This window comes from Pogoniulus pusillus, chromosome 4 (assembly GCF_015220805.1).
Source record: "Pogoniulus pusillus isolate bPogPus1 chromosome 4, bPogPus1.pri, whole genome shotgun sequence".
Taxonomy (NCBI): Eukaryota; Metazoa; Chordata; class Aves; order Piciformes; family Lybiidae; genus Pogoniulus; species Pogoniulus pusillus.
In genome coordinates this window covers 18,616,293-18,642,325 of record NC_087267.1, presented here as the reverse complement: position 1 = coordinate 18,642,325, position 26,033 = coordinate 18,616,293, and the positions used below count along the sequence as shown (strand labels likewise).

The following is a 26,033-nucleotide window of genomic DNA, read 5'->3' as shown; positions in this document are numbered from 1 at the left end:
TGGAGGCTGACTTTTCAGTGGGGGCACAAAGATAACAGGAGTCCATCACTTCTCAACCAGGCTGCCTATTTTCTCAAAACCCTAGTGACTTAATAGGCTTGGAGACCTCACTTCCTCTGTCAGACTTGGCCAAAATTGACCAACAAATTGAAAGGTCACCAGGAAGCATAAAACATGAGCATATAAACTTCATTTCCTTTGGAAAATGGAAACAAAAAAAACCCCAAAGCATTTTTCTGCACAATTCCCAATAAAAACTTACTGATGTTGTTTTCTTAGACCTATTTATATCGGAAGAGAAAAAGAACAGCTGCAAAAAATCAAGCTATTAATGTGCTTTTCTTGGCTATTTCTTGCAAGCACAGAAATAATAAGAACTGTGACTTTGTAAGTAACATGCAAGCAGTTGTCATCTGCAGATATGTGCAGAGCTTTAAGGAAAATGGAGTCCGAGAAGGGCTTCTTCTAGGCTGCCAGGGTGTCTTGGCAACAAAAGAGGTCACAGACCCTCCTTCCTCAGTAGCTTGTAGTTCTCTGGGAGTAATTAGTTTTAAAATTTAATCAAATTCTATTACAAATAAATGTCCATGCTTTGAGTTCCTTGACGTGACTTATAATGCAGATCAGAAGGAATACTTGAAGTGGTGCAGCTCAGGGCAGCCCATTTCCCACATGGCTTAGGAAACAAGAGCAGACAGAAGGTAGTGAGGTCTGTGGGACTGCTTTCTGATTTGACTTCGTCCTGATAGGACATGAAGGCAGCAAGCAGAGGGTTTGAATCAGGGCATGGCCTGGCCCCTAGACTTTAGTGCATTGTCACTGATTCACCACTCCTGAATGCTGTTTTTTCACCACCGTAACACCATTTGTATCAGCAGCGCTCTTAGAGCATACAAATGGGAGTGACACAGCAGTGAGTCACAGCCCCTTTTTTCCCTTTTTCCCCTAAATGCATATGTGCACATGATTTCCAAAATTAGAAGGGGTGGTGAAAGGTTTGTTCCAGGCTGTACTATGCATTTGTTGAGAGACTTCACATTTTTCCAATGGAAAGCCCTTGGCTTTATAACCTCAGAGACAGAGGAGGAGGTTGAGCCTTGCCCATGAGCTTCAGCAGCGATTTTTCTGGGTCAGTGATAGTACCGAGGCTCCTGTTACTAGACTCTTGGGTTTGTTTTCACTGAGGCAGGGATACTGAACATATCATCAACCTGAAATAAAATTAGCTCCTCCGATTAACACATTTGGTACTGCTGAATCTCAGCCAGTACATCGTTAACGAAAGGCTGTGAAATATTGTAACACTTCCAGCACAAATATCTTTCCTCCTTATTTCTCCAGAAGCACATGTAAGAAAAATTGGTGTTTAAACTGGTAGCTCATCCTTCCTGTGCCGTGCTCTCTTCCTACACCACTGAATTCAGAAAGCAAACCCAGAGCTTTTCTGTGTATACAGAAGCACCCTGGCAAAGACCAAGACTGCAGACTTCCTCTGGAGGCTGGTGGATGTCATTTCCCACTTCCTGACGCTGTCATGCCTCCCCAGAGGCGGTTTCTAGCCCCCTGCAGACCTTCTGCCTCAAGACATCAGTGCTGGGAGCCGTGGCATTCATTGAGGGAGGGTGCTGCTTGCTGCAGCCACACAGGAAGATGTCTTTGCTCACAATTCTCTAGCCCAAAAGCTTTTTCTTTTCCATTTCCATTTCCCAAAACTTGTTCTGACTTATTCCTTGGGTTTTTCCACCACTGCTCTTTAGGTGTTTCACATTCCCCTTCACTCAGCTGCACACAAGCCTGTACAGACCCTCTGTCTCTTCACTCCTTTCGAGTGCTTTTGCTTTGAAATGTGCTGGCCATAAAGTTCTTTAAAGTTCCTGTCACCAGACATCACAAAGGCATGCACCTGTGGCAAGCTCCAGTCTTATGTGACAACAGCAAACTGCGCAGGAGCAGTAAATACCATTCTTTGGAAAGGACTGGGAGGTTAGTGCAAATCTGACTTTCCACCATGCCTAAGGGATTGAACAAGACAGACCCAGTAGACTGGAAGAAGAAGCTCAGAAATATTAAAGCAAAGATGATTTGGGGAGCTGAAGAGCTCAGGGGGCCTCAATGTCTTGGTGAATGTAAAAGCTGAGGCCACTGCTTGGTTCCCTGTTTTGCAGGTTCATGAAGACCCCAGATGAGATCATGAGTGGCCGAACGGACCGCCTCGAGCACCTTGAATCCCAGGAACTGGATGAACAAATATACCAAGAAGATGAGTGCTGAAGGGGGCCATGGCATGGCTGGCACAGTTTGGGTGGGGACGCAACGACACAGAAGCAGTACTTGGGGTCGCCGCTTAGCTTGAAGACCACGCAGGACCTGAAGCACCTTAACAAACTAACAGGCAGAAGTGGTGCTGGCAGAAAAGTAAAGGGGAGAAAGCCTGGACTTATGCACTACTTCACTGTTCCTACAAAGTCTCCCTTGAATTCCTTCTTTCTTTTTGGTTTGTTTCAGTTTTGGGGTTTTTTTTTTGATGTTTTGGGTTTGGTTTTTTTTCCCCTAATAAACATGCAGTTTGACTTTCCCTATCTCATATAGGACAAGACATCACATTATGCTTCTTGGGGGTGGGAGTAGGGAGGTTTGAAAAGCTTTCCTATGGAAACAGAGCACTTATTTTCTGTGCAAGTCTCATGACATAACACTGCATAAAACAATGGCATCACAGAAGGGATTTGCTCAAGGGTTCCAGTTTGCTCGGCTCAACTTACATCTGCTGCCACTGGGAAATGTGTTAAAGTAACCAAAGCGATTCTCCACACGTATCTGTCAAGTGAAGAGGAGTCACCCTGCATGCGTGGGCTGCACAGCGACTCCTGCCAGTGGCTATTAACTGCTGGATCATGGACCAAAACAGATCACCTAAGTGCTCCAGGGAGGAGAAAAATAAATGTGACAAACCTCTGCAATAGACTGATGTTGATGGTTTCCCTCTCTAGCAAGCAAGTGAAAGAGTGGAGTGGGGTGGCAGTCAGGAGGGGGAAAATACACATATAGCTATGTGTGTGTATATATGACAAAGGTTCATATATTTATATCTGTGTAACCCCCACAGTGCAGAATTCCAGCTCAAAGGGTACTGTAAAAAAATCAAAGGCTGAAGCATCTGTAATTACAAAAGGAAGGAGTGCTTGATAGCAATTTTGAGGTGGAAGGTGAAGGACTGTTCCTTACCCTGTAGGGAGAAAGCAAAGGGATCCATCACATGGTTTGCATTGCTCAGTGGCCTCTCCAGGATCATTTGTGCTGCTGGAGAGGTAGGTGATTCACCAATCTGAAAGCTGATGGTTAAAAACTAGAGACCAAATAGCTATACTTGTAATGGGTTTGGGCTTTGTTTTGGGGATTTGCTATTTTGGCTTTTTTTAATGCTTCCTCCTATCTTCCCCACGCCACAGGTCTGCCATCAAGGGAGCTTCTCTCAGTTTGAATGTGATTCAAAAGACAAAGACAAAAAAGAAACCCTACAGCCATGGTGCTTTCTTGGGGTTTGGGTTTGTTCTGGTTGCAAGGTGCCTCTTTTTGCACACCCCTAGTCTGATCTGCTGCACTGTATAAGGCAAAGAGCTACACCTACTTTGGTCACTGGAAGCTCGACTGTCCTTGATGCCAAATAGAAGAGCAACTGCTGGCTCTTGTTATTGCACATTGCTTGGACCACCATGGCAGGCAAGTCTGTAGTGTCTTGTGATACATCAGCAGAGGCTCTTTGAAGGGAAGGAAGATCTGGCAGCAGAAATGATGCTTGTTAACAGAGAAGGTGCGTAAAGAAACGACGCAGGAATCCCGTGGTGGCTGGAGGAAAGTGCACAAATGCTAGTTCATTAAAAGAGAACCTTGGGAACTTTAATACTAGAAATGGGGAAAAAACAACAGGCCAGTCTAATCCCTTTCAACCAAAACCCAAGGTCCACTCCCACCACAGAGCCTTCACCAGCTGTTAAAGACACACAACATTGGTCTTACCCCATGTTTAACAAGAAGGTTCATCTATCCAGAAAATATGGTACTTGGAAATGCATAGTGATGTCTGAGCTTAAACAGAGTTAGTCTGGTCTACAGAAGGCTTTGTAGGGAGTCACAGGTCATAGAAGGACCAGTTTGGTTAAGGGTGTAGGCATCTTCCAAAGAGGAGAGATTTTCCAAAGCCAGTACCTGGTGAGGAACTTTTCCCAGCTACAGATTGTTTAGTAACTCACTATGTTATAAGTGCCAGCACACTGCATACTTGCCTTTTTCCGCCTCAAAACAAGCTAGGGGAGTGTGTATCAGAGCAAACCTGCAACCTGGCATCTGTCTCTGCTGTGACTAAAGTCCTTGGAGCTCAGGAGAGATGAGATGGGCAGACACGGGGAGACACTGAGAGACTTAAGCGGTTACAGAGCTGAAACCAAAGGTCTCTTGAAGCCAAAGGGCCAAGGAATTACTCTGCTTTGTCACACTGCTCAAGGGCATCCAAGCTGTGGCTATGTCTCAGGAGCGGGGGTGAAGCGGTGACTATGAATGATAGATGAAGAGTGATCAGAAGAATCAATGTAAAGAATGCTTCTTACTGGTTCCTTGTGTTTCTTAGGGTGCCCAAGTGGCAGAAGGTGTTTACAAATACTTAAAGGGTGGGCATCAGGAGGACAGGCCCAGTATTTTCTCAGTGGTGCCCAAGAACAGGGCAGGGGCTAATGGTCACAAACTCTAATGCAAGAAGTTCCATCTAAACATGAGGAAATTCTTTACTTTGAGGGTGCTGGAGCACTAGGACAGGCTGCCCAGAGAGGTTGTGGAATTCCCATATCTGGAGTCATTAAAAAATCTACCTGGATGCCATCCTGTGTAACTTCCTTTATGTGACCATGCTCTGGCAGGGGTGGGGCTGGACTGGAGAATCTCCAGAGGTCCTTTCCAACCCCTAACTTTCTGTGAAAGAAACAAAGTTTATACAGAGAAAAACTGATACTCTTGACTGTCCAGGCTGTGACAACTGCATAACTCTGCTATTTTCTTTTGCCTGCTACAGCTACTGTGTGAGCTAAGGAGAAAATAGGATGATGGGGCCCTTCTATATAAAAAATGCTCTGATGAGCCACAGGGGTTTTGTCACAGCTAAGGTGCACACTGCAAAATACATGGAACAAAAGACAATCCACCAGTGCTGTCCCATGGTGAAATTTTGTACAGGAAATGTTCACCTTTACCAAAAACTGCAATCACTTTCACCTGCAAAATCTAAACCAAATGGAAAATATACTTGGTGGCTGTTAGAAACTTCCAGTTCACAGGTAAAAGACATCTTAAGACCACTTCACCATCACAACCACAGAGAATTTTTCTCAAGGCTGATGATAGAATGAAAACAGCCTTTGAAGTTGGAACAGGTCAATCCCACAGAGATACTTCCTGGCTGATGCTGTCCCCTGCCAGGCCTGTGTGGTGCAAGCAGGGGCTTAAGACCTGTTGTGGGAGCTGCAGGATCTGAACTGCCTGTTTGGTCTTGGAAGGACGTTTACTAGGTATGACTAAAGAACCATGAAACCAGGCTAGAGCAGCTGCAGCAGGCAGATTCCCATCTACCTCACATCCAACTGGCAGATATGTGGAGCACACATCATTAACACAGCAAGCTCCAGGACTGCTTGGTGATCTGGCTGGGCTAGTGAAGGTGATGCTGCCCTTCCACTGGCCCTAAGCCGCACCTTCCTGCCCCCGGTCCTGCATTCCCAGGGTAGAAGTTCCCAGCACCAAACCATCCAGACTTTCTGCCTTTGCCATCAAAGCACTCCACAAAGGAGTGGCATCCATGGAGACGTGCAAAAAGACATCTGGACACAATCCTAGGCATCTGGCTTAAGGAGGAGGGATGAGGGGTTGGATCAGATGTATTCTAGGTCCCTTCCAGCCTCAACACCCAACAAAAGATCTTCAAACTGTATGGTTGAGTAGGACCTTCATTACTGTCAACTTGCTGCAAGTCTGAACAAGCCACAAGCTGGTCAGGCAAGACATGCTGCAGTTCCACAGCAGAATGGTTTTTTGACATAAGGCTGAAACCTTTCAACTGCCTCTTCATCCAAAGAACACTACAGGGGGGCCCTTTTCATCACCATTAAGTTGCTGCCACCCTCCCCAGACTTCAAACTCCACACATGCATTCTCCAGATCTCTGTTAGACTGCAACTGTGTGCAACTCCAGAACGCTTCAGTTTGAGGTCTTTTTTTTTTCCTGTTTAATAAAATTCCAGTTTGTTTTTATTGATGATGGCTTTTTGGTTTTTTAAGGTGTGGGGCTAAGAGACTGAATCAAATGAATGTAACAAAACAAAAACAAAGCCTATTCTCAGGGCCAGTGAGTTGCAAATAATTTTTTTAATGCTTGTAATTACATCATCTCAATAAAAAGACAATTAATATAAAAGTGGGAATGCCAAATTTTGTTGGTGCAATCATTGCTACAAGGTCCTTTCTTTTTAAAACCCAGTATCTAGAGCACACAGCAGCTGTTTGCAGTCAGGAAAAGAAAGCTGCAGGCTTCCCATGCCCAAACATGTATGCAGAGTGTCTGGCTTTTCCCTGGGAAGCAGGTTCAGAGAAGTTAAGGCTGTCTCTTGGAGTGTTTACTTTGCTGCCTGCCCTGAGAAATAAGCAGAGCACTGCACTAGTGCCCAAATGGGTCTACCTGGTTTTCTTGCCTTCTCTTGGAGAGGCTAGAGAAGCAAAAAGCCAAGTGAAATGATGCAGTGTGAAGACAGTTGCATCATTTTTACGCTACCAAACAGGGCGGGTCAAGGAGAGTAGAAGATCTTCCTGTAGCATTCATTGCTGCAAACCAGTCTGGAAACCCTGCCATCAACATGCTGCTCTTCCAGCACAGGAGGATCTTATTCTCCTGTCTTCATCCATAACCAGGCACAGCAAGCAGATACTGAGTGCTTAGAGAACAGAAAGGTGAGGTGGCACAAACTGCTGTGGGCTGTCCATCAGTGCTCACCTCACAGTAGTCCTCTCACACAGAGTGGCGCCTATGGCAGTGTGAAGCCCCTGGAGGGTTTCTTCACGGTGCTGCTCCAGATAGGTGACACCAAACACTATGACAAACAGAGCTGGTCAGTGGTACACAGGAAATAGCTAGAGCTTTATGGTGTGAGGGATTCATGGTCAGATTGTTTGAGTCCCAGCTATGGCTCCAGATGACCCCGTGATAATCTGTCTGATCTATGAGTTAGCCACTCAGCTGCTCCTTGCTCAGTATTTGTTCTTGGCCGCCTTTTCACTGTTGATTTCAATCCACAAGGCAAAGGAGTAAGCACTAAACAACCTGCTCTCTGAACCATGATATCAAGAAGGAAGGAAACAAAAGTGTGTTGCTCCTCAGTTCAGTCTGATCCTGACTTCAGTTTGAAAACCAAGCAGCTCCTGAGCAATGGCAGAAAGAGCCACCTATGAATGGTGCCAGGAGGGCATAAGGAAAGGACACACTGCTAGGGTAAAAAGGCAAAACATAAGTGTGCTTCGTTCATCACCTGAACAAAGAATTAGCATTGTTGGTGGAAATATTCTAGTAACAGGATCAAGTGGAAGTACAGCATGTCAGCTCTCACTCTGCTGGATTCCCATGCACAAGAGAGCTGTGAGCTATGCTGGATTCATCCTTGGCACAACCTTGCTAAGGCGTGCAGCACACAGAAGCATCCATTTTCACCCCATGCCATGTAAAGGCCAGCAGAACTAGTAGTCCTGCCAAATGAAAACTGACAGGCTGGAGAGCTGGGTGGGGAGAAACCTAATGAAATTCAACAAGGGAAAGTGTACAGTCCTGCATCGGGGGAAGAACGATCTCATGGATCAGTACAGGTTGTGGGCTGGAGAGCAACTCTGTGGAAAAGGACCTCGGAGTCCCAGTGGAAAACAGAATGACCATGAGCCAGCAATGTGCTCTCCTGGCCAAGCAGGCCAATGGCATCCTGGGAAGCATTAAGAAAAGTGTAGCAAACAGGTCCTGGGAGGTTCTCTTCTCCCTCTACCTTGCCCTGGTGAGGCCACATCTGGAGTATTTTGTCCAATTCTGGGCTCCCCAGTTCAAGAAGGGCAGGGACTTGCTGGAGAGGGTACACAGAAGAGCTACAAAGATGCTGAGGAGACTGGAACATCTCTCTTGTGAGGAAAGACAGAGGGAATTGGGGTTTTTTTGTCTGGAAAAGAGCAGACTGAGGGGGATCTCATTAATGTCTATAAACACCTAAAGGGTGGGATGTCAGGAGCATGGGACCAGGCTTTTTACTGTGGTGTCCAGTGACAGGATAAGGGGTAACAGACACAAATGTGAACACAGGAAGCTCCATCTAACCATGAGGAGGTCACATAAAGGCTGACAGAGCACTGGAAGACATTGTCATCTCTGGAGACATTCAAACCTGCCTAGACATGTTCCTGTGTGACCTCTCCTAGGCACATCTGCCTTGGCAGGTGGGTTGGACTCCATCTCCACAGGTCCCTGCCAACCTCTAGCAGTCTGCAAAAGCCACCTGACAAAAGAAAGGTGCCTTACTTCATGAGCTGCTCCAGAAGAAGTGTATGACCATACACTGCCATCCCACCAGACACAGCAAGGACAAGAGGATGGGGTGGGGAGGAAGGAAAGGGATGCAGCCCAGTTCAAGATCTCACCTCACTGGACAGCCTTCTAAGAGCCCAGAAGAGAGTCAGATTGATGATGGAAGATGTGCTTCCCTGCAACTACTTCCAAAAGAGGCAAGAACATGAGACAGCAAGAAATCAATGCCAAGGCAGCTCCAGTACAAAACGTAAGATAGGTCTGTGCCCATTGGTGAACAAAAACACATCAGTTTCTTCATTCCATGTGTTTTTATCTGTTTTCCCCAATCAAGGAAAAAAGAGGAGCAGAAGCCTGTCTACCTACCTTCATCTCTTAAGTTCACTCCTCATCTTGCTGCCTTAGGAGAAGAGGAGCAGCACACAGAAGCTCATCAGCCAGCTCTCCCTTGCACACAGAGATGTTGGTGTGCCATGCACAGCAGCACATGTCTTGCTGAGCATGGGGGAACCTGACACACGCCAGCCCACTCACTAAACCTGCGCTTGGTCCAACAGTGGCAGCGTCACCAGTGAAGGAAGTGCTGTTTCACACAGAATCACAGAATCACTTTGGTTGGAGAAGTCCTTTAACATCATCAAGTCCAATCAATCTCTAACTCTATCGCGTCTGGTCCTAAACCATGTCTCTTAACACCACAACTCTGCCTCTTACAAAAAACCTCCAGGGATGGAGATTCAAACACCTCCCTGGGAAGCCTTTTCCAGAGTTTGAGAACCCTTTTGGTGATGAAGTTTCTTCTAATGTCCAATGTAGAGCTCTCCTGGTGCAGCTCTCGTCCTATCACTTGTTACTGGGGAGAAGAGACCGACTGCTGCCTCACTCCAACCTCGGGCAGTTGTACATATCAAGGAGGTCTCCCCTCAGCTTCCTTTTCTCGACTAAACTACCCCAGTTCCCTCAGCTGCTCCTCATGTGGCAATAAAGCTGCACCTCTGCACAGCCCTCATTTTTCCAATGGTCGGCACTAACAGTGCTTAATGAGTCTTCCCTGGTCTGTTGTCACACAGGCAGCTTGTCTGCTTATAGCCCATCTCCCCACCCACCACCTGGCCCTGGTCAGACTGGCTGCATGCAACAGCTTCCTCCGTAGGACACCCATTTCTTCTTTTGGTCTTGCAGACCAAGGCAGGCTAAACTTACAAATGGACAAATCATCTAACTGCTGAAGGGAAGAGAAGCACTGCACAGGTTTACTTCAGTGCTGTCCATTTGTCCACAAAAAAGCATGTCAGCCTCAGCACAGCACCAGTGTATCCCAGCACAGAACCAGGCTGATACACCCAGAGCACCAGTGTATTCCAGCACAGAACCATGCTGATACACCCAGAGCATCAGTGTATTCCAGCACAGAACCATGCTGATACACCCAGAGCATCAGTGTACTCCAGCACAGAACCAGGCTGATACACCCAGAGCATCAGTGTATCCCAGCACAGAACCATGCTGATACACCCAGAGCACCAGTGTATTCCAGCACAGAACCAGGCTGATACACCCAGAGCATCAGTGTACTCCAGCACAGAACCAGGCTGATACACCCAGAGCATCAGTGTATCCCAGCACAGAACCATGCTGATACACCCAGAGCACCAGTGTATTCCAGCACAGAACCAGGCTGATACACCCAGAGCATCAGTATACTCCAGCACAGAACCAGGCTGATACACCCAGAGCACCACTGTATTCCAGCACAGAACCAGGCTGATACACCCAGAGCACCAGTGTATTCCAGCACAGAACCAAGCTCAGATACCCACAGCATCAGTGTATTCCAGCACAGAACCAGGCTGATACACCCAGAGCATCAGTGTATTCCAGCACAGAACCAGGCTGATACACCCAGAGCACCAGTGTATTCCAGCACAGAACCATGCTGATACACCCAGAGCATCAGTGTATTCCAGCACAGAACCAGGCTGATACACCCAGAGCATCAGTGTATTCCAGCACAGAACCAGGCTGATACACCCAGAGCATCAGTGTATTCCAGCACAGAACCAGGCTGATACACCCAGAGCATCAGTGTACTCCAGCACAGAACCAGGCTGATACACCCAGAGCACCAGTGTATTCCAGCACAGAACCATGCTGATACACCCAGAGCATCAGTGTACTCCAGCACAGAACCAGGCTGATACACCCAGAGCACCAGTGTACTCCAGCACAGAACCAGGCTGATACACCCAGAGCATCAGTGTATTCCAGCACAGAACCAGGCTGATACACCCAGAGCACCAGTGTACTCCAGCACAGAACCAGGCTGATACACCCAGAGCACCAGTGTACTCCAGCACAGAACCAGGCTGATACACCCAGAGCACCAGTGTATTCCAGCACAGAACCAGGCTGATACACCCAGAGCACCAGTGTATTCCAGCACAGAACCAGGCTGATACACCCAGAGCACCAGTGTATTCCAGCACAGAACCAGGCTGATACACCCAGAGCACCAGTGTACTCCAGCACAGAACCAGGCTGATACACCCAGAGCATCAGTGTATTCCAGCACAGAACCAGGCTGATACACCCAGAGCACCAGTGTATTCCAGCACAGAACCAGGCTGATACACCCAGAGCACCAGAGCACACCAAGCTGGCTCCCACAGAGTGCAACCAACATTTAAAGGGAAAAAAAGCAAACTCTCTCCCACAAGACAGAAAGAGGTCTTTCTGAGTGATGTGATCAGCTGTGAAAGCTGCAGGGACACATCAATCTTTCTGCCTCCCGCTTACACCTGTGCACAAAGTTTCTCAGCATCTCCAAGTGCTGCAAAACAGCCGCACCAGGAAGAGCTCCAACTGCTCAGGAATTAGCATTGATCTCCTGCCCTGGCCTGATAAACGCTCCTAGCCTGGGGTTGTTGACTCGAAGCCAAGCTCTGTTAAATGGACAAAGTTTTCAAGTCAGCTCTTCCCGGTGTTTGCCAAGGTAAAGGGAAGGAAATTGAGTGAAGACAGCTCAAACAAAGCAGGTACTGTGTCCCCTGAGCTCTGCCAAGACAGGAGCACATGACCTCAGAAGTGAGGAAGAGAGGCAGAGATGGCTTGAAAGCTGAGGCAAGGAGAGTCGGTTTGGACGCTCACAAAGACAAAAGCTGGGAGTGTTCACCACATGCATCTGACTTTCCTTCCCATGGGCAGAGCCAAGATTTGCTTGGTCAAGGCATGCTTACAGGTTATGAAAACCAGTCTCAATACAGAGACCTGCAGAATGAGGACTCCGCCTTCACTGCAGCAAAGGTTGATCCTCCACTGCATTAAAACCTGCCTCTTCCTGATTCTGTCTGAATTCCACTTCCAACCATCAGCTCTCACTATGCTTTTCTTCAGTAAATTCTGTAGACCATAGTATTCCTATCACATATGAAGATCCCTCCTGACTGCAGCCAATACAACTCAGAACCTGCTGGGTTTTCCACATAAATAAGCAGAATACAAGGGAGGAACTGAAGCTCCATTACAGAACAGCTTCCTAGAAGGGTTGTTCCCAGCTTGGAGAGCTGTGGATCAGAGCCACGCTTGCATCTTGGGGGGGCTGTCTGAGCTGTTTCTGTGCAAAACGCTCCAGCCAGCACACGAGTCTCTTGGGAACCTGGCTGACAGGAAACAGAAAGGGGAAAGGAAGAAAGCCACATGTAAGTGCCCTTGTGACAACGAGTCCAGATGACTTGATAACTGTGCTTCTTCCACCCCTCCAGCTAGGGTGGGAGGTTTTCTCCCAACCTGGGAACCACCCCGGGGAGATTGCCTGCAAATACAGTAGCAAATACATCAGCAAAAGAGGCTGCCTGCTCCCTTCTTTCTTTTCAAAACGTTCTTAGGGTTGGTGAATGCTCTTGGGAACATGCTGTCTCACACACAAAGGTTTCTTCCTCTTCACATGCCTCCCTGACTCACAACCCAGTTCACTCCTAAAAATTCAACGAGCAAGAACAATTAAGAGGCAACCAAATTTCACCCAGCAAGGACTTCGCCCAGCATTTGAATGACAGTGCAATCCACTGCTGAAACTTCCTGAGAGTTACACAGCAGAGGAGGAAAACAGGCCAGACAGATCTGCTGTTCCAGTGCTAACAATTTCAGGCACACAATGACACCTGTGCTCTGCTAAAGCCAATGGAAACACAGAGATCTGAGTGGTGCCCACAAAAAATATCCTACCCAAGAAAAACTGAGGATACACTACTACAAGAATAAAGCTCAACTCCCACAGCAGCCTCCTCAACCAAGCCAATTCCCACCCCAGAGTGACAAACACAGCCATTTGTTTTGATGCTACTTTGCAGAGACCTGATTTCAGCGCTGACATCCATCAGCTTCCAGTACAGATAAACCAACAGCGCAGGCATAAACTGACAGCACAAAAGCAGCCTCAGACCCAGTTGTTAAGGCCTCAGGCACCCAGGATTGTCAGGTCATGTGTTTTCCAATCAGAAGAGTTTCATTAGTGATGTCTTCCCAACAAAGGATAAGTTTGGTGTACAAAAATCCACATCTACTTCATAACAGTAACAGTCCATCCAGAACATACAGCCCAGTTTTCAGGAGGATTGATTAAGAATCACAGAATCAACCAGGTTGGAAGAGACCTCCAAGATCATCCAGGCCAACCTAGCACCCAGCCCTGCGCAGTCAACCAGACCATGGCACTAAATGCCTCATCCAGGCTTTTCTTGAACACCTCCAGGGACGGCAACTCCACCACCTCCCTGGGCAGCCCATTCCAATGCCAATCACTCTCTCTGGCAACAACTTCCTCCTAACATCCAGCCTAGGCCTCCCCTGTCACAACTTGAGACTGTGTCCCCTGGTTCTATTGTTGGTTGCCTGGAAGAAGAGACTGAAACCCACCTGGCTACAGCCTCCCTTCAGGTAGTTGTAGACAGCAATGACGTTTCCCCCGAGCCTCCTCTTCTCCAGGCTGCACACCCCCAGCTCCCTCAGCCTCTCCTCACAGGGCTGTGCTCCAGGCCCCTCACCAGCTTCATTGCCCTTCTCTGGACATGTTCCAGTACCTCAACATCTCTCTTGAATTGAGGAGCCCAGAACTGGACACAGTACTCAAGGTATGGCCTGACCAGTGCTGAGTACAGGGCAAGAATAACCTCCCTTGTCCTGCTGACCACACTGTTCCTGATGCAGGCCAGGATGCCATTGGCTCTCTTGGCCACCTGGGCACACTGCTGGCTCATCTTCAGCTACCATCTACCAGTACCCCCAGGTCCCTTTCCTCCTGGCTGCTCTCCAGCCACATTGTCCCCAGCCTGTAGTGTAGAACCCTGCACTTCGCCTTGTTAAATCTCATCCCATTGGCCTCTGCCCACCCATTCAGCCTGTCAAGGTCCCTCTGCAGAGCCTTCCTACCCTCCAATAGTTCGACACCTGCTCCTACTTGGTGTCATCTGCAAACTTACTTATGATGGACTCAATCCCTGTGTCCAGATCATCAACAAAGATACTGAACAGGACTGGGCCCAGAACTGACCTCCGGAGCACACCATTAGTGACAGCTGCCAACTGGATGTGGCACCATTCACTACCAGCCTCTGGACCTGGCCCTTCAGCCAGTTCTTGAACTGTTTCAGAGGAAGTCTGTCCAAGCCACAAGCTGCCAGCTTTGGCAGGAGTTGCTTGTGGCAGACAATGTCAAAGGCTTTGCTGAAGTCAAGGTAGACTACATCCACAGCCCTCCCCACATGAACCAGGCAGGTAACCTGATTGTAAGTTTTCACTGAAGTCAACAGAAACTAGTGGGTTTGCATCTGGAAAGTGGACCCTCCTTCAAGCTCCTACATCTGCTGATGCTTTATTTGTGCACATTATTAAGGGTACATTGCATTGTTCCTTCCAAATGTCTCAGATGGAGCAGGTCTTCAGAAGTTTTCCTTGCCTCATGTCAAGGCCCTGCCACATCTGCATGCTTGGCCATCCTCTTTGCTGCCTTACACCTCTGCAGAAGCCTGGCTTAGGGAAGTAGTGTTCCACAGTGGACAAAGAACTAGGTAAGCAACACCCCTTGGAAAACTTCACTACAAGGACTGTTCTCCATAGAGGCAGGGCAGGAACAAAGCACAAGTGCCATTTGTTATGGTAGGTCTGATAGGCCAAAAATAGGCTTTACACAAAAATAGGCTTGCCCAGGCACATTCTTCTGCTCTCTCTCCTTCTGTTATGGAGAGAAGCAACCGCAGGAAAGAGGACAAAGAACCTGGAGCCACTGAGTCTAAAGACTCTGGCCTGCCCAGACTTGTTTACATCTTGTGCTAAACAAGGTACGCATGCATAGCTTGTGTCTGCCTTGTGCAAGGCCTATGCTTTCCCCAGATTTGGGTAAAGCAAGCCTATGGCTTCACCTAATATGGTCAAGCTTGGATAACTGCCATTTTGATTGGCTATTCTGTGTCCAAAGGCCCATTAGTCTTGGGCTGTATTGATAAAACAGCTGAGCAGGTAATGCAGTGTGCTCTGCTACTGTATTCCTGCCTGCTGCTTGCCTGCTGCCATTGCTTACTGCCTCAGTGCATCCTGAATTGCCTGGAAACTGCCTGAGGCTCTAAGTGCCTCCACACAACTGGCCTGCACAGCCAGCGTGACATCCTGCCAACACTGCACGTCGCAAGACATCCTGCCTGCACCTGGAAGTCTCCTGCCGAGAGAGAAAGTCCTGCAGATACACAGATCATTCAGAGGAGCCAAGGGACAAGGTCAGAGATTGTCTGCCTCCTTTCCCCAGAAGCCTGTGAACAATCAGAAGCCTCAGCAGCTGACAGTAAGAGAATTCCCTGAAAGCATTTAGGTATTGTCTGTAGCTAGCCCCATGAGTTGGGAGATAATATTTTGTGAGTAAATAGCCTCTTGTAATTTACCATTGCCTTCTGCCATAAGCAGAAAGGAGCTTCTTGAGGCCATCTAGTGGGCAAGCAGTATATTGGCCACAAGAACCTTCCCTTCCAGGTCAATTAATGGTTATATTTTTTTGCAAGTTGTTCTTCTGTAAAATGTTTCCATGACTGTGCAAAGAACCAATTACTATGAAAAAATAGTGGCTGGGGGATGGTGAGAGTTTTGAATATCAAAACTAATAAACAGTTTTTAAAAATATCTTGTGATTAATTAATTACCCCTCCATAACACCATCTGAGGTACCTGAGACATCTGCACAGGCCATAGTGGGACATGCTGGAGACATGTATCTGGTTTGGGAAACACAGGTGATAAGGACACATCAGAAAGGGGGGGATAAATTAGGAAGAAATTCTTTCCAGTAAGGGTGGTGAGACACTAGAACAGGTTGGCCAAGGAGGTTCTGGTTGCTCCCTCTGTGGAGGTGTTCACGGCCAGGCTGGATGAGGCCCTGAGCAACCCAATCTAGTGGAACACCTCCACAGGAGGGATGGGAAGGGCCAGTTGGAACTAGATGATTTTTAAGGCCACTTCTAACCCAAATCATTCCATGAATCTATGAATCTTTTACCTTCATGGCAGCAGAGACCTTTTCAGGTGATGTTTTGCAGAAAAGCCATTGAGTTGCCTTGGGATAAATTCGGCTCTCGTGCTCCAGACCATCAGCAAAAGGTTGGAGAAGTGCCCTAAGTGCAGTGTTTGTGGCTGAAGCAAATGTGGACAGCCTGGGGAATGAAACAGGTGCCAAGAAGAGAGCAAACGAGAGAGCACAGCTATGAGTGCACGAAGCTGCTGCAGAAGGGCCAATGTTTATCCTCAAGAATTTTAGAAAGAAGGAAACACTTTTCATTTGGTCATAAGTCTTTCAGGAAATGAATCCTTTCTCCAATGAAAACCTTTTATTTAAATCCAAAACAACTGTTTTTCTCCTGGGTTTTGTTTACAAAAGAAGGAAGAGTTTCAGTTCTGCCCTTTTTCATCCGTCCTCCCTAAAATAACAATGGAGCTTCATGTCTGGGGCTGAGGAGTCATTTCTTGTAAAGAAAGGGGGGAAAAACCCCAAACCAGAAAGTGTTCTGAGGCTTTGCTGAGCACCTGTGGCTACTGCTGGGGAGAGGAGGAGAGAACCATCCTGCTCCTCTCCACCTGTTGCAGATGGGCACGAGGTTATTTTTAATGAACTCATTAGAGCCAAAGGCTGACTGCCAGAAAAGCAAAGGGGAAAACCAACTGATTCACCTCTTCAAGAGCTACTTAAGCAGTCAGAAAATGAACATCTTTTGTTACCAGTTCACTCCTGCTTTTTCCACTTTGATACTTTTTGTGTAAGATAGGGAACTCTTGTGTGTTGCAGTTGCATGGGGTTTGTGTGCAATGACTGAGCAGTTGCCAGTCCACAAAATAACCATCCTGCCATCTTGTGCTCTTCTATCTCCCATTTCACAGCAGTATTGCCAGCATCCCTAGGAAGCCACAAGAAAACTCTCACAGGCCTTTTGCTATGACTGAGAGCTGGTAACCTGGTCTATTGCCTAAGCCCAGCTTTCCCAAGGAGTTTATTCCTTAAAGGAGACTCTAACCTCTACTGGAACTCAAACCAAGAAGTGTCACCTCTGGCTTCATGGATTATCTCAGTTGCTGTGGTAATAACATGACCAATCAGGCACACTATTTGGTTGTAATTTAAATGTATAAATGCAAAACCAAACCAAAACAGGATACAAATAACATGCCATGGACACAGGAACTGCCTTTGAGCATGCAAGTCACCTTTGGCATCCATGAAAACTAACAGTGTCTTAAGGTGCAACCACACTGAGAACACATCAGTGACTGCATCTGACTACAGGAGTGTGAAAGAGATGTTAGCCCACCAATAAGCAGGAGTTGTTGTTACAAACCAGCAGGAGACAATACACTGCCTCCAAGAGCATCTACAGAAACAAGAGGCACACACAGCTGTGACTGAGGCTAAGGAGGAAGATAAAAAGAACAAAAATAATGTTGAGAGCTTCCCAACTTCCCAGCTCTAACCCCTCCTGTGACCTCTGCAGCAGTCAATGGAACCTGGCTTACCCTAATTGAAAGCAAGAAGCCTCTCTCCCACATCTTCAGCCACAAATGTGGCCCAGGTCCTCCCACATGTTCCCACCACCATCCCAGTGCCAGCATTATCCCTTTGGCAGCCAGCATGCACACTGATCTAGGTGAAAATAACCTGGGCAGAAAGAACAAGCCAGTGTTCAGCTGCTTCACTCCATGATCTGACTGACCACCCAACTGTGCAAACAGCAATGCTGCTGCAAGATAGACATCCCAAATTAGGGAGAGAAGACTTTGGTTTGCTTAAAGCAACTGGGAAAGTGCAGCCCAGACAGATCCCCACTTGAGCCAGCCCATTTACCTCTGACAGAACTCCATGTTGCCATCTTCTGTGTGTTTCCTGTCTAACCACCTCTCTCCACCCAACACAGATCGACAGCAATTTACTTTGAGCAAACCAGGCTGCAAAACCAAACTCCTGGGGCACAGCATGGTCTTTGCACAATGCAGAACAGCAAAGCTAGAAGCTGTCCTGCTGTATGAGCAGATGTGGGCAGCTGGCTGATGTGCTTCAAAAGAGCTTGTACATGCACAGCTCTCTGAGCCTTTAAACTGCAGCCCTCACCGTTTATTTTTTCCTTTTAGTTTTGCCTCCCTGCAATTATCCTTTGCAATCATCTGAGAGAAGTGAACTAACTCAGGTCTGCTTCAGAAAAGCCAAAAGCTCTCTGTCTAGGTGTTAATGCCTTTCATGGCTGGGCAGAGGAATGAGAGCAGGGCAGAGGTACACTGAAGACACAAGCAACAGCAAGGGACATTCCCATGGTTCGTACAGGGAGCCCCGGTTCCCGTGGCCAGCCCCTGCCATCTTTCACAGCTGCTGCCTCTTGACTCATCAGGGAGCACCATCTCTCCTCAGACAACACCGTTGCCCTCCCCTGGTGGTCTCTTGTGGCAAGACCACCCTATGTGCAGGCTTTAGAAAGAAGCCTCATCCTTTTCAAGATAAAATTCCACCAGAAAGAGAGTTCACTTCAGTACAAGTTACATCTGATTATCTAAAAGACATCAGAGTCTCCCGCCTGCTTCCTTGGCACTGCACCATGCACTTCCAGCACCCTCCATAAAACAGTCTTTTTTGTCTTGGCTAAGGAGTTGGCCACAGAAGTAACCACCTCCACACAAGACTACTGTAATTCCCAGGCTCTGAAATCCCCAGGATATTTACTTGCCAGCTCTCACCACTACTTTGATTTTCACCGCCTCAGTGAAGATGAGCTGGGGGAAGATGATGGCTGTGGCAAGCTAGATGCTTCACTCACAGAGGCAGCAGGCACTTTCCCAATGTCCCTAATAACCACTAAGCAATTGCCCCTCCCATTGTACCCTTCGAGTCCCTTGCTGTGTGGTGAAGCCCAAGAAAAACACTGCAGGGATTTTGAGGGGTTCACTTTCGTCATCTAGCATCATGTGAGTAGCTCCCATTGCCATGACCACATGCGGCAGCTGCCCCCAGAAATCCCCTAAGTGTGACCACTTGCTTGTGCAGGCAGCATGCAGTGAGCAGAGCCACACTGTGCTGAGGCCTCTGTCCTGACCATTTCTCCTGGAGTACTCCCCAGCACTTCCCTAATTTGACTTATTCAAGCACACGATGAAACCACACACAACGCAACCAAGTAGCCCTGGCTCCTGGTCCTTCTGCTCTCTTCTTCTCCTCAATGTTTCATTCATGAATTCCATGCAGCCCTGCAGGCTGCTAAGAGTTTTTGCACTCTTGCATAGATACTACACTAAGTGTGCAGCCCTTTGATTGTGACAACTTCAGTCACCTCTGCTGAGCCCTACAGTAAAGCACAAGTGTTTGCCAAAGACAAATTGGTTTCCTTCTTTTCCCTCCCCTCTACAAGGAGATGGGAAGGATACTGCAACAGGTGTTGTACTCCCCAAACACATTTCAGCAGGAACAATCAGAAAATGTTTCTTTCTGTGGGCCCTTAGACCACATATAAAAAGCAGAAACTTTTCTCTTCTTACAAACAAACCATCCCAAAACCAGCTCCCATGTGATCTCTGGACTAGCTTACAGGGAACCAGTTCAGCTGATAAGGCAAGCAATGCTACTAGTGGGATAGCTTCTGCCACAGATGCAGAGCTGATCTCCCAACCTTTGGAAAGGGGAAAAGAATGCTCAGGATCTGCCTATTCCATCAAGGAGACATAGAAGGAGGAAGAGCTTTTTGAGAGTTGTATCTGCACGCACTCACCACAGAAAGAGACTGTGGGAAACGACAGCCTAGGTGTGCCACAGCTTCTGCTTCTGACAATGCTGGTGTGTTGCTCCCCAAAGCACCTTCCCAGGAAGCAGGGCCCTACAGCTACACATGATAAACTGGCACAGCAGGAATCAAACCAAATTGACATTAATCAAACACCTGGCCCAAGGTGAAAATGGGAACTCCAGCAGCCATTACCACCACTGCATGCAGGAGCACAAACTTAGCAGAAATCAGCATGAGAGCCCAGCTAAGATCCATGCATGGTGCTTATCAGACAGACTGAAAGCAGTAAGAGACAGGCAACATTTAGACATGCAGGCAGGAGAAGGTAGTACCCATCCAAAACAACATCCTTAGCTAGAAGAGGTGTTTAGTCCACAGTCTGAGCTGTGTCTTGGGATGCACAGTCCAGCACATGCATAGCACTCTGTGAGCACGTGAAGGAAATATAGAACCAAAGAACCATTTTGGTTGGAAGAGACCTTTAAGATCCTGTAAAATCCAACTTCAAACAGTTTCTTCACTTTGATTCATGCAGTCACTCTGATTGTGCTCACACCTGTTCTGCACACCTATATAAAGCATATGCCAGCTGCCAGTGCCACTCTGACCACCATCTCACAGGACATCACTGGATTTTCAGCTACCAGTAGGTGAACTGCTGGGTTGGAAGTCTGAACTCTTGGGATCTCACTGGAGTTTGTCTCTCCAGTGGCACAGGGCCATGGTCTGACAGGAATTGGGATGGTGCAGATAGAGGTGAGGCTAAAGAGACAAATTTTAGCCCCAGCCTTGCATCTAGGACACCCCAGGAGACTGGCATCTGTTTTTCTTCAGGATCAAATACATGGAAGATCTTTGCTTCAGAGGTTTGACTGTGATGAGGCAGACTTGAGCAGTGCAGAAGCCCCTGCTTACTGCTCATGCACCTCCACCTGCAGCCCCTGGCTGCAGCAGCCCCCAGCAGCCTTTGCCCCTATCCTACTGTGCTTATGTCACTGTCACATCTTGCCAAGGGGCCTTGGAGTCCTGTGCTTCTCCAGTTCCAATGCAGCCTCACCCAGCACTGCTAGCATCAGCAGTGGTGGCAGTAGCTCCAACGAGTAGCAGACATCAAATTATCACAGTAGGGTATCACTTTCTCTCCCCTGACACAAAATAAAATGCTCCTCACCTTGCTGCCAGCAACTCTAACCACATCACAAACAAGAAGGAATCTACAGAAGTATTCAAAGCATCTGGATATTGTGCCACTACAGCAATTAAATCCACGTTCACTTTCTCACACAGTGCCTGGAGGGAAACAGACTGCATGGCAGGGCAGAGGAGGACACGGGGTGGTAATCGTGGCTTTCTTGTGGCCCAGTTCTACACTGCAATCTCTGAAACTATCTGCAGCAGCAGGACTTGCCCCAGGCACCTGGTCCACAGTCTCTGGGGTGAGGTCCTTCTCTTTGGTGGACAAGCCATGCCAGGAATGTCCCTGTACTCAGAAGAGCCTGCAATGCATGGGGCTGCCTCTCCTTGATTCCACCTTTAACTGTCTTTTTGTAGCTGAGATGCAGCTTTCACTGAGCAGGGCTGGGGAAGGTGAACATCCTCCAGCACATGGCCAGCAGCTTCGAGAGCAGGCTGTGGCATGCCAGACTGCTTTCCTCTGCCTGGTTGAGCCACCTGCTCCAGACCTTTGGCTGCTGCCTGGACGAGGCACAGGGAGGCATCCCACCCTGGGCAAGCAAGGACATTGGTATAGCTAAGGTACTTGGAAGCACTCTTCTCCTTGAAGTCTGCCAACACAGGTCCATCAGCTCCTTCCTTCCTTGTGCACACTGCAGAGCAGGGCTTTCCAGCAGGGGATTTATTGATGCTTATAAATATGTAATGGGCAGAGAGCAGGAGGATGGGGGCAGACTCTTTACAGTGGTGCCCAGTGACAGGATAAGGTGCAACAGGCACAAATGAGAGCACAGGAAGGACATCGGGAAAAACTTCTTTGAGGGTGACAGAACATCGCTGTGGATTTTCCTTCTCTGCAGATATTCCTGGATGCTATCCTGGGCAACCTGCTCTAGATGAACCTACTTTAGCTGAGGGGTTGGACTAGAAGATCTCCAGAGGTCTCTTCCAAGCCCTATCTGTGACTTTCCAATCCACAGAAAGGGCTGGAGGCTCATGCCTTGAACTAGCCCCAAAAAAAAACCTCAGTTGGAAATTCCTCACCACCAGTCATTTCAATGTCCAATCTTTTCTGTCACCATGACCAAACTTCCAGTGAAGGAGTCGAGAAGAATTATACTCCTGTGAAGCCAGGGAAGAGATTCCAGCTGCAGGGCTACACAGGCACTTCCCAGCACACTTTGCTGTCTCTAATCTGTGAATAAAAAGCTAAGCCAGCATCCAAACATAGATGCATTACCTCCCAGTCCATCACCCTTAGGGTCTTGCTACCTTTGGACAAGGCAAATACTCTCTTGATTATCTTTTCAGCAGAAGCTTCCATTTATTTGAAGTCCACAAATATCTTTTTGTTTAATCACTTGGTAGAAATATGCTCTTTGCAGCACAGTGTCAGCTTGGCTTTACAAGATATATGCTGCCTAATAAAACAGGGCCCTGCTTACTCACTGCAGTTCCTAGAAGTTAATTCAATAGAAAAAAAAAGCACAATTTGGCTAATTTGCTACCAGCCACTTTACAAATCAGAATTAGATGCATCAAAAAATACTCTGTCCAGAGTCAGCTGGATCAATTATTTTTGAGAATACAGTATTTTCTGAGAAAAAGGCATCACAGATGGACTGAGAAGAACTACAGGTTCAGGTCAAGTGAAGTTCCATCAGGAAAAACAACAACAATAAACAAAATCAAGACCCAAACAAAGAAACTAAAGCAGGAAAAAAATAACATTAAAAAAGTTTAGTCTGGCATAACTGAAAATTATTTCCTCCAGAAAAGCCAAATGGAAACTTTTTTACTTTCTCATTTCAGGATGAAAAGTTTCATTTAAAGATTTAGAATCATAGAATCAACCAGGTTGGAAGAGACCTCCAAGATCATCCAGGCCAACCTAGCACCCAGCCCTAGCCAGTCAACTAGACCATGGCACTAAGTGCCTCATCCAGGCTTTGCTTCAACACCTCCAGGGACGGTGACTCCACCACCTCCCTGGGCAGCCCATTCCAATGCCAATCACTCTCTCTGCCAACAACTTCCTCCTAACATCCAGCCTAGACCTCCCTGTCACAACTTGAGACTGTGTCCTCTGGTTCTGTTGCTGGTTGCCTGGCAGAAGAGACCAACCCCACTTGGCTACAACCTCCTTTCAAGTAGCTGTAGAAAGCAATGAGGTCTCTCCCTGAGCCTCCTTTTCTCTAGGCTAAACACCCCCAGCTCCCTCAGCCTCTCCTCATAGGGTTTGTGTTCCAGGCCCCTCACCAGCTTTGCCACCCTTCTCTGGACACGTTCCAGCACCTCAACATCTCTCTTGAATTGAGAAGCCCAGAACTGGACACAGCACTCAAGCTGTGGCCTGACCAGTGCTGAGTACAGGGGCAGAATAACCTCCCTCGTCGTACTGGCCACACTGTTCCTGATGCAGGCCAGGATGCCATTGGCTCTCTTGGCCACCTGGGCACACTGCTGGCTCATCTTCAGCTACTATCTATCAGTACCCCCAGGTCCCTTTCTTCCTGGCTGCTCTCCAGCCACTCTGTCCCCAGCCTGTAGTGCTGCTTGGGGTTGTTGTGTTACTTCAACTTCTAAAAGGAAGATACTGAAGGAAGATACCAGGAGTAAGAAGGAGACTATTCCACTCTGGATCACATACAGCATTTCATGATGATAAATACTTAGTTTGAGTTTGGGTTGGTTTTATTTCTTTAATTTTTCTAGGGGGAAAAACTTTCTGATCTCCTTCACCCTGACCCAGCAATTTGCCCCAAAACATTCACCTTAGCCGCTGAGCAAAAACACCATCACCTCACCACTGGGTTTTGCAAACAACAAGAGCAGCTTGTAGAACATCTTCAAGATTAGAATTTAGAATTTGTGTGGACAAGCAGGGACAGAGAAATGACTCAGTATGTTTAGGAACATGAGAGGCAATAAGAGTGAGAAGGAAACTGCAGATCTTTTGATCTACACTTTCCTGTCAATGCACAAAGTTAAGTGTGGATGTCACTGACTGGGATGCCTTTTTCTCCTGCTAAATGATCCCTTCACTCTCTTCCTAGGATCCATTGGAGGAATGTTTTAGAATCACAGCATGATCAACATGGGAAAATGAAATGCAGAGAGCCTTTTCAGCTGCGTTTACACAATAAGCAGCCTGCAAATTTGGGGTGTCTGTGTTTTTGGCTGCCTGACTTCAGATAGCCGCAGCCTGATTTGCATGACTATTACATACCCAGAACTCCTACTGAGATCAAAAACCCAACTCAGTGTCTCTTCAAAAAAAAACAAGTTGCTGGCATCCAAAGACAGAGACACACAAACTCAGCACATTTTTTCCAAAAACTGGGTCCACACCCCTTATCTGAGGTGGCCATTTAGCAGCTCTTGGCATAATCCAACTCAACTTCTAAAAAATCCCCAGTAAAACAATTATAATTGCAATGTTGGAAGCAGGCTGCCCTGGACACATTTTCAATTGCTCTGATTTGAGGCATCTTAGCCCAAGGGAAAGTTGCAGGTCCTCCAGTAGAGTGGCAAGCCTCTGGAAGAGGCTGCCCCAGGTTGTGGATGCCTCCTCCCTGAGGGTGTTTAAGGCCAGGCTGGATGAGGCCTTGAGCAGTTGAGTCTAGTTGAGAGGTGTGCCTGCCCGTAGTGGGGAGGTTGGGGCAGATGATCTCTGAGGTCCCTTCCAACCTGAGCCATTTTGTGATTCTGTGATTTTTCTAGATCCTTGAAGTATTAAAATTGCTCCACACCTTCTGTGGACTGCCCCTACATACATACATATACACCAGCAAAAAAGCAGCTGGTTTACAGCAAGCACCACGGGGATTTTCTGAGGAGGAGACACTCATCAAAGTTGAACAAAGAGCCTATTTTGTCCATGGGCCTTCACCATGCTGTGAGGTGAGTGTTAACCACACAGTCTGTGTGTTCACCATCCTTCTGTCAGCAAGCTGCAGCAAACAGGTGAATGCAGACAATGTGGCATTGGTCTGTGGCCAAAAGGAAAAAGAAAGATTTAGCAACACTTCCTGCTTTTCTGGGAGCAAGGTGGACTCCAGAAGGTTCTACATTGTCTGCAACATCAACCTGCAGAGTTTTGCTTACTGATGTGCTTTTTTTCAAGTGGATGGAGGTGTTTGTTTGGCTGAGAAGAGAAGCATACACTGCCAGAATCTGGCAAGGGCAATGCCGTGCCCAGGTAGCCTAATGGCTGGCTTCTGTCCAGCTGTGGCAGGACTGCTGGGTGGCTGCTTTCATGTGCTTTTCGTTTCATGTTCACCACCCTGGCATCTGAGCAATGCGCATCTTGGTTCAGCAAGAACCTTGTGAGGGGGAAGGGTGAGAGGCTGAACTCTTTACAGGAGGGTGGGGTACAGAAACAAGCTAGGCAGATTTCATCTGGCCTTGTTTTCAACTCCGATCTTCATCAAACAAAGCTCGATAGGCAGGCAAATCTGCTGCAGCTCACAGAAAGGCAGTGGCAGGGTCATCACACTGGTGATGCCTGGGGGAGCTGCTCCAAGCTGGGCTCCAGCAGCAGGTGCTGACAGTGCTGCAAAGGGAGGGACCATTTCTGAAGATGCTCAGCAGCTTTGCATCCTTTGCCTTTGTCACAGGCAGTGCTAATAGCCACACTATCCTGTGGAAGGGGAGCAACAGACACAAAGCCAGGAGAGGCTGCTAGAAGAAATCTAACAATTTCTAAAAAGCAGCTTAACCCAGGTGGCCACAGGTACTTGGGACAATCTGTTCTGGGCAAGAATTGTATTTCTGTGAGCTCTTTCACTCATGGCAGACTGTGTTTCAAATCAGCTTTGACACAGCCTCACTGACAAAGGCTTTGAAGTCTGAACTAAATGTGCTACAGAGATCATTATTCATAACCACTCAGATGGAGAGGGAATATTTTCCTTTCAAAAGGTACTGCCAAACCTGTCCTGTGCTTTGTTTGCTTTCAGAGGCACCATGGTGGT

At 47.5% G+C, this 26,033-nt stretch overlaps 1 protein-coding gene across 3 annotated transcripts in view; it reads left to right on the top strand.

Annotated features, from left to right (window-relative positions):
• The window catches only part of ETV6 (ETS variant transcription factor 6), a 148,531-nt gene extending 142,074 nt beyond the window's left edge, over positions 1-6,457 (top strand). For all 3 annotated transcript variants that reach the window (XM_064142300.1, XM_064142299.1, XM_064142301.1), the window contains exon 8: positions 2,166-6,457. In XM_064142300.1, coding sequence (XP_063998370.1) covers positions 2,166-2,271 — 106 coding nt within the window. In that variant the 3' untranslated portion in view covers positions 2,272-6,457. The remainder of the gene's footprint in view (positions 1-2,165) is intronic.
• Positions 6,458-26,033: the final 19,576 nt, after the last annotated feature.